This window comes from Hydra viridissima, unplaced genomic scaffold (assembly GCF_058129835.1).
Source record: "Hydra viridissima isolate aposymbiotic clone 2 unplaced genomic scaffold, HvirCarnegie_v1 scaffold_2, whole genome shotgun sequence".
Lineage (NCBI taxonomy): Eukaryota > Metazoa > Cnidaria > Hydrozoa > Anthoathecata > Hydridae > Hydra > Hydra viridissima.
Genome location: NW_028324301.1, coordinates 11,142,121 through 11,151,422, shown reverse-complemented (window position 1 = coordinate 11,151,422; position 9,302 = coordinate 11,142,121). Strand labels below are relative to the sequence as shown.

Genomic DNA, 9,302 nt, shown 5'->3' with positions numbered 1-9,302 from the left:
ATTATATACCCAGGACCAAAAGAAGCGTGCTCTGGTCATTGAAAATTAAAAATAAAAGTTAATTAAATCTTTTAGAAGTCAAAACTATTTAAATCTTTTAAAAATTATTTTTAAAAAATTACTTGTACACACACGGGGCCCCGGGAATCTTCCCCGTCTCCCCTCCCCCCCCCCCCCTCTCGGTGGCCATGGGCACAGCCTAAGGGCCCGTCGAAAAAGGGCCCAAACGTTGACATTACTCAAAATTCATAAATTGAAATTGAGATGTTGAAATTTGCAATAGAGCTGGCAAGTTTTTTTTTTTTAATTTGAATTTTTGTTATCTAAGTAATATTTATAAACTATTGTAGTTCAATGAGAATATTTAAATAGTATAGATTTGTGTTTAATTAAGTCATCGTTTTTTATATTTGTGAACTTCTACGCTGTTTATTTAGTCATATGTATATTAATATACATATATATTTTTTTCTTATTACCGAAGGTAAGCAAGCACTATTGCATTATTTCATTTTTTTATTTATTGTGCTAGTGTGCTAGCCCGTTTTAAAAAACGGGTTTAATATATATAACATTTAGAGGTCTTTAAAATGGATCATTATGTCGACATATACCTATGTGTTAACGTCAAGAACATTGTTTGAACTCAATTGTTTTATTGGATTGCCTCAACAATACGTGTTTCTGACATTTATAAAATTTATGTATTTTTTTTATTAGGGGTAAAAAATTAATTCAAAAAAACAATAAAACTTTTATATATATTGATTTCACCCTTTTTTATCATGGCGGAATCTACATCTAAAGTTAAAAGCGGCGCTTTAATTTTATCATGGAAAGTGATTTTTCCGAAATTTACATGACAGTTCTTTTATTTTTCACATTACCCGTAACGGTTGCAAGTGTGGAGAGAAGTTTTAATAAATTAAAATAAATTAAAGATTACAAAAGAAATCCAACCATTCAAAGCAGACTACATCATCTTGCATTACTAGCCATAGAGCATAAAACAGCATCAACAATGGATGTTAAAGAAGTTGTGAATATCTTTGCAAATGCAAAAGCTAGAAAAAAAGTTTTTTAATATTATGTACTTTGTAAGTGTTTTTCATACTGTGTTCTTTTCTGTAATAATAATAAACTACTGAATTTATAATATACAGTGCTTCCAGAAAGTATTAGCGCACTCGTAATTTTTTTATTATGGACAACTTCAAATCAATATAAATTGTAAAGTAATTTAAATTTTGAACTAATTTTTTTTTTAAATGAAAGGTAAAAGTAATGAAATTAAATTATAATGTCAAATATTGTCAACCTGCTTGTTTTTTTTATGAGTTAATTAGAAGTTTAATGATTACTCGGAAAAATTTCTGAAATTAAGCGTGCAAAAGTATTAGCGCACTCATTTAAAATGTATTAGCACACTCGTTTAATTCCTTTGAGAAAAACTTTTTTGGTTAATTTTTGTTAAAAACTCTCTGCTGATTAATAATAGTCAATAAAAAAATATAAGAGGAATAAATTGAAGTGGCGGAAAATCATTTGAAATACAGCTAGTTAAAACTTTAAAATTGCAACAACAAAAATATGGGTTTAAGGAGCATATCAATTGAAACAAAGTGGCAAGTTGTTGGCCTGAACAAAAGTGGTCTCAGCAATCGAGAAATCGGACGTCAACTTGATATCAGTGAATGCAGCGTTAGAACAACGCTCAAAAATTATAATGAGTTTGGAACAGTCAAAGACAAAAGTCGCTCTGGTCGTCCCAAAAAAATGTCAGAAAGGGACGAAAATAAAGCAGTTATGCTCGCTAGACGCAACCCAAACATGAGCATAGCCGAAATCGACTCAGACCTGAATACAGCGTTGGGTGCACATCAAGTTAGCCGATCAACAATTAGCAAGCTTATGAAGAAAAAACACCTCTATTCATACCTTGCAACAAAGAAGCCACTATTAAGCATCAAAGACCGTCTCAAGCGTAGAAAATGGTGCAAAGAGAGAGCTGCATGGACTGTAGAGCAATGGAGAAAAGTAATTTTCTCGGACGAGTCAAATTTTGAAATTATTAATCGCAAGAAAAGGGTTGTTGCGAGGAGATACAAAAACGAAAAATATAATCCTCGTTTTATCATGTCAAAAGTTTAAGGAGGAGGAGGTTCAGTTGGCATTTGGGGCTACATTGCTGGATCTAGCAATGGACTGGCGCATCTTTACACTGATCGCCTTAATCAACATCGATATAGAGAGATATTAGAAGATTATTTAAAGCCATCAATGGACGTTTTCAAGGCTGACTCCACCTGGCAATTTCAACAAGATAACGCTCCTTGCCACACAGCACGCTCAATAAAGCAATACATGGAAGAAAAACGGTTGAATCTAATGCCTTGGCCCGCTCGCTCACCTGATTTAAATCCTATTGAAAATCTTTGGAGTTGGATGGACTGCAAATTACAAAAAAGCAAGCCCACTAACTTGGTGCAGCTCAAAACGCAAATCCAAGAGTTGTGGAACACCGTGCCACAAGAACTAATCAGAAAACTTATAGATTCTATGCCGCGTAGAGTCTTGGCATGCCTTAAAAACAAAGGTGGTCACATAAAGTATTAAACTTTCTTAGAATCTTTGAAAAACTGTAAGTGCGCTAATACTTTTGCACGCTTAATTTCAGACATTTTTCCGAGTAGTCATTAAACTTCTAATTAACTCATAAAAAAAACTAGCAGGTTGACAATATTTGACATTATAATTTAATTTCATTGCTTTTACCTTTCATTTAAAAAAAAATTAGTTCAAAATTTAAATTACTTTACAATTTATATTGATTTGAAGTTGTCCATAATAAAAAAATTACGAGTGCGCTAATACTTTCTGGAAGCACTGTATTTACTGAATTTATTTTTTTTATAAAATTAATTTACCTTAAGGGGGCCCCTCAGGGGATCTTGCCTATAAGCCCAAAACGTTTAGCTACGCTACTGGTAGGCATAGGGAAACTCCTATCAAACTACCTGGAACAGCTTGCACTAAATGGCATAGTGTAAAAGGCAAAGATATTCCCCATCAATCCAGAATTAGCAGTGCGAAAAAAAATCTTCAAGTACACTGCAGCAAAGACCCTTTAGCAAGGGAAATGATTACTTTATCAGTAGTTAGGGAAAAGTGTCTGCAACTCCTTTCAGCTCTTCAGTACAACTGAAAACTGGAGGAGCAAGAGACATGGTTATCCCGAGTTCAAGCAAGGGTATAGGAGCCAAGCACTATATCTAAATTAGCCAATTCCTACAGAAAAGTACAATAAGATTGCAACTGCTGTAGGACTGATAAGCAACTAGGCAAAAAGTGTAGCTGCAAGTTTAAGGACGAACATTGTTTGAACCTTGAGGGACAAACTCTAAGATCTTGCAAAGAATTTGAGACCTTTTTATAAGGTCAAATTAATTTAAATTGATTCTAAGGACAAAACTGAGATCCTGAATCGTTATTGGAAGTTTTTTTTATTTTACTATGATAACATTCCTGGACTTGTTAATCGTATTTCAAAAGAAAGGGATCACCTCCGCTAACTGAGCTCTTTTTAATACTAGGAGTTGACAACAGTGAATCATTTTTAAAGGTTTATCTCAATTTTTAAAACTTTTAACAATTTAATTGATCGATGTGCAAGTATAATGCGCTTTATTAACTTCAGTGTTAAACCAACAAAAGATCTCTATCAACAGAGTTGTATTACTTGGCTAATCAGTTCATTTACATTGTTGTTTTTCCTAATTATTTAAGATTGCTACATTGATGGGGTCTCAATATTTGCATACTTAGAACGATAAAAGATATTTGGATAACTAAAGGCATACTTAGCAAGTTGCAATGATCAAAAGATGCTTCTAGATTATCTCTCTTCTTTGTCTGAAATCCTATTATAGCATACCTAGGTTTTGTCTGAAACCCTACAATAGCATAACTAAGTACTTATGACAATAACGTCAGCGCTATCATCACAAATACGAAAACAATTTTGATGGAGGAGCTGTTGAAGTTTTACACTTCTTTTCAAAATATGCTGCTATACTCATAATAATTGATTCAATTGTTTTCTAAATTGCATTTTCTTCACATCAGCAGGCAATATTTTAGACATTCACTCGGCAAAATTTCCACATCATTATCTTGTACTTAAAAATAAATACAAAGATTTTTTTTTTTTGTATTGTTTATTGCAGGAGTTATTAAGGTACTAAATTTAAACACGTAATAATTTAATTGAAAAAAATAAAAAATACAAATTTGTTTTTATCTTTATTTGAAGTTGCTGGTTTATATTCTTTATTATGACTTTACTTTTAATTTTACTTTTAATTGTCAAGCTGTCATTAAATTTATGGTATTGTGAGCTGTCATAAAATTTATGGTATTGTGAGCTGTCATAAAACTTACGGTATATTGAGCTGTCATAAAATTTATGTCGTTGTGTTGTAAGAATGAAAAAAGTTCGGTGTTTTATTGAGATTTTCATACTTTTAAACTTTTAATGCAGTTTTTGTTTTATTTTTTAATTTCTAATGAAAAGAGATTTTATATTATAGCCATATTATTTATATTATTTAAAAGAAAAACTGTTGAAAGAATGTGTTTGAGTTTAACTTCTATTTATTACGTTTATATACTTCTTACTCTTAACAAATTGAACTTTTCATTTGGATAAAAGAATGAAAATTCTTATGCAGAGAGATCTCCACAATGAATATCACGCGACCACAAAGAAAGTGCTTATGATACTCTCTTCATTGAAGATGAGACTGATACAAAAAGTTTCAATGAGTTAAATTTATAGGGGAGAGGGGGGCAACTTTGAACACTTTTTAAACTTTTTTTTACAAATCAATATTTTAATTAGTCAAACCACTTTTTTTCTTCTAAATAGTCAAAACAATGATAAGATAAGGAATAAAACTGCAGTGTTTTAACAAATTTTGAGCTAAAAAATATTTCTTATTTCTCAACATGCGTGAAAACTGCCCCAACCTGAGGCAGCTTTGAACACACCTGGGGCAGCTTTGAATTATCTCTGGCAAATGGAAATAACTAGCGATTAATTTATTTTTTTTTATTTTAAATAGAGCATTGATATATTTTTAAATTTTATTAAGTTTAAGTTTCTAATGGTAAAAATCAATTATTTTTTCTAAATTATCTAATCTTATAATTACTCTAAAGAGTTGATCTAACAAAAGTTATATAAAGCTATTTAAGCTTTAAATAGAAGCAATTTAAAAAAAAAAAAAACTTATAAAACCAAGTAAACCTTAAACTTAAAAAAAAACACGATTATAACGTAGATGGAAATGGATTAAGTTTAAGTTGAGTATGTCAAGCCATAATTCATTTTAGAGCTTTTTATTAGGTAGTCTCTTAACATTATTTCCTCATCTTTTTTAAATACTTGTGCGACAGTATATTTAGTAATCAAACCAAGATTGGTCTTAGATGATAAAATTTTATACTTCTTTATTCTGTAATGTAAAGTATTACGTTTTATATTATAAGTTATTGCAGCTTCGTTTGGCCTCATTAATCCATTTACAACTTGGAGAACAGCATTATTAATATCTTCCTCTATGACTTCTGTCACTCTCTTTTTTTTTATATTTTCGAACTATTTTTATCTTTAAATAATCAAAATTCAGACCGTAATAATCAACCAATAAGTTGCGGCTTGGAATCTTTATTTTTTTTCTTGAACGTATCTCAGTCTTTGTTGCTTGTGTTTTAATAATGTGAGCTTGGCTGCAATTAAGCTTTCGAGCTGCTTGTTTTTGAGAAATTCCATCCTTGTGGTCAAACATTTCCTTTTAGCGCTTGTCATTCTTTTTGTTCATTATTTTGGGGTTACGATCACTTCCTATTGCTTTTTAACAGCTAGCTCCGTTTTCTATACGTCTTATCATAGTATTGATAGTTGATTTTTGTACAAATTCTACCATAAAATGATCAGCTGCAAATTTTTCCCTTTACCTTTATGCGGTTTAAAACTTATGCACACGCTTTCTTAAGGTCTCTGACTTAGAAATCTTTTTTTTTTTCAATTAATAAAAGTTTATAGATAAATTATATATTTTCTTTAAGAGGAGAAAACTTGCAATGTTTTAAATTGATTGTGGTGCCAAGATATTACCCTAAAACTCCAGGCCAAATTAAATATTATCACCCGTTACCTAATATAGAATCCAGTTAGTGATTATAATATAACTTGAAAGTGAAGTAAGGTCAAAACGTAACTGTATTTTATTTATTTGTATCTTTTAGACAAATTTTCGCAAAATTAAATAATGTTTAGGGGAGAACCTTAATGAATGGGACGATTATTGAATGGGACAAACTCAGATTCTTATACAAGCATCGATGTAAGGATATTCAAACTCCTGTAACAAAGAGTGATAGAAACAAGAACTCAACTGACCGACTCATCCATCCTATTGCTCTATGACCGTAATGACAATGGATGTTATTGTGTTTTCGAATGTAAAAAGAATTTTTAAAAACGTTTTTTTTTTCTGCAATTTTGCAGCAATTTTTGTAGTTAAGGAAAATAAAATTCCATGCTTAAATAGATAACAGTCTCTAGCACTACAGTGAGTAAAACATTCAAGCTTAATTAATGGTGTTTTTGGTGTGACTAATCATTTTTGAATAAAGTGATGCGCATATTGAATGGGACAAAGTACTACCTATTGAATGAATTTAATAAAGTATTATTTACAGCTCAGCAGAGGGATGCTGCAGTCCCTTACTTTTATCCCCATGGGTAATGGGTATTATTTACACACTTTTATACTGCAATATTTTACTTAAATAAAAATAACTAAATATAATATTCTAAAATGAGAAAGTTCTACTTTGATTAAAATTTATTTAGAGTTAAAATGTTTAAAGTTAAAAATATTTTTTGTGTGGTCTTTATGTATGTATCTATATATTTAACTACATTTACAATTAATAAACTAATTTGAAAAATGATTGAATTAAATACGTTTATTTTTAATTCTTTAATGTTTGTCCCATTTAATGAGACATACTTAATGAATAGGACAAATGTCATGCTCCAATAAAACTCTCTTTTTACCAATAGCCAAATGCAAATCCAATTTTTTTGTTTTACTATATCATTGAGCAAGAGTCGGTGGTTATCAAACATATTTAAATATATATATTAAACAACTTTATCTACGTTTAAAAAGCATTTTGAAAAAACTGTTCCATTCATTGAGGTTTTCCCCTACAAACGTGCTGACTGCAAATCAAAGAATAATTATTGGCTATCATTCAAAAACAAAACAAAATAGGTATAAAATGGAGCAACTAACATGAAACACTTATAGATTATATCAGGAACCCAGCAGTCGTTGCTTCACACTGTGCAAAAAATAATACTATCTACTCAACCTTTGGGAAGATTCAAACAAAATCAAAGGTAAGACGTACAAAAATCTATTTTTGGCTATACTAGTCATTGGCACTCTAATTTATAAATGCAATTTGTACATTCTATTTAGTATGTATGCTTTTTTTGTTTGTTATATATCTATGTGCTTAAAAATGTTTATAGTGAATTTATTTTATTAAGTTATTATAGCTATTGATAATATGAAAAGACACCATTGGGAAGAAACAGTATTGGAAAGAAACAGCAATTAAAAATGCGTTAATAAATACCTTTTTTAAAAAAATTTATTTCTAGCTTATAATTTTTAGATGAGTTGTAAGATTGTGTGGAAGATTTAAAATAGGCAATGACGCAACAAAAGAAGATTTGGGTGGTCATAGAACAATGTTAAGTCATGTCTTAGAGATGAATTAAGTATACACTAAATAGATATGGCACTAATTAGTGATGAGTTTCGTCATCTAGATGTTTTAGACATGGTTAAGAAAAAATCCAGGTAGAGCTGTGACACATTTTCTATCATCTGATTTTTTAAATAATGGGTATTTAAAAAGTGCTACGTCAAAAAAACCTGTGTATGCTTTTGCCAAAACTAGAATATATTCAACCAATACACAAAGTGAGGCGCGATCGGGGCGGGATGTCATCCTATTATCATTTCAAAAACTGCCAACCATCCCACTATCTTTTTAATACTTGAAGTGAGACTGGATAAGGTGGAATGCCATTCCAATACCTTTTTAAAAAATGCAAATTACCTTATTTACTTTTTTTGAATAATTAAAGAAAAATTAAATTATATAAAAAAAGCTTTTACGATGTTGTCACATTCTACCAGTTTACGATGATGTGCATCACATTCTACCAGTTTGTCACAAAACTTTTTTGGTTGATACGCCATTTACAACGCATCTTCTAAGAACAAAGGGAAAGTGGAAAATGTTTCATTTTTTTAGTTAATGAAGTGAAAATATAGATTCTCAAACTGGAGCTACTCATAAATATTTAGGGAAACAAAACAATGATTTAGGGGGAAAAAAATAATTCAAACAGGGAAAAATGCCCAGTTGATATTTATGGTTATTTTATTGCATCGATGATTCTTTTTGATTTGTTACAGCTTTTAATCTTAAATATCAACAAATATTTAAACTTAAATATTAACAAATATTTAATCTTAAATATTAACAAATATTTAATCTCAAATGTTAACAAATATTTAATCTCAAATGTTAACAAATATTTAAACTCAAATGTTAACAAATATTTAAACTTAAATGTTAACAAATATTTAATTATAAATATTAACAAATATTTAATCTTAAATATTAACAAATATTTATAATTAAATATTAACAAATATTTATAATTAAATATTAACAAATATTTATAATTAAATATTAACAAATATTTAATCTTGAATATTAACAAATATTTTCGGAAAAAATTATTTTTTATCATTAAACATGTTTCTATATAAATTATTTTTTATCATTAAACATGTTTCTATATAAATTATTTTTTATCACTAAACATGTTTCTATATAATGTATAATACACACATATATTACTGATAGCCTGGTACTTGCATATGATACAGCTTTTTTTAATGACTCATGTAAAAGCCATGACCCATGGAGTTCCAAATAACAATTGAAATATGCAAGAAAACAGTTTTTCTTGTTAATAAAAGAACTTTCCTATTTTTATAAAAGCATTGGATATATTAAAAAATTACTTTAGTGAGTAGCTTTAGTATTTTTTAGATATTATTTTGTGTGCTTCATAACTAATATAAAATGGGCTTCCATACAAAAGTCCTTTTTTTTATGGAGTTCATTTTGTGTGATAGAAT

The 9,302-nt window shown here is 29.4% G+C and overlaps 1 protein-coding gene across 1 annotated transcript; it reads left to right on the top strand.

Moving 5' to 3' along the window:
- The first annotated feature begins 1,590 nt into the window (after nt 1-1,590).
- LOC149891898 (uncharacterized) lies at nt 1,591-2,151 on the top strand. The gene has a single exon (XM_090078024.1). The coding sequence runs from the start codon at nt 1,591-1,593 to the stop codon at nt 2,149-2,151; it is 561 nt and encodes a 186-aa protein (XP_089934150.1).
- Nucleotides 2,152-9,302: the final 7,151 nt, after the last annotated feature.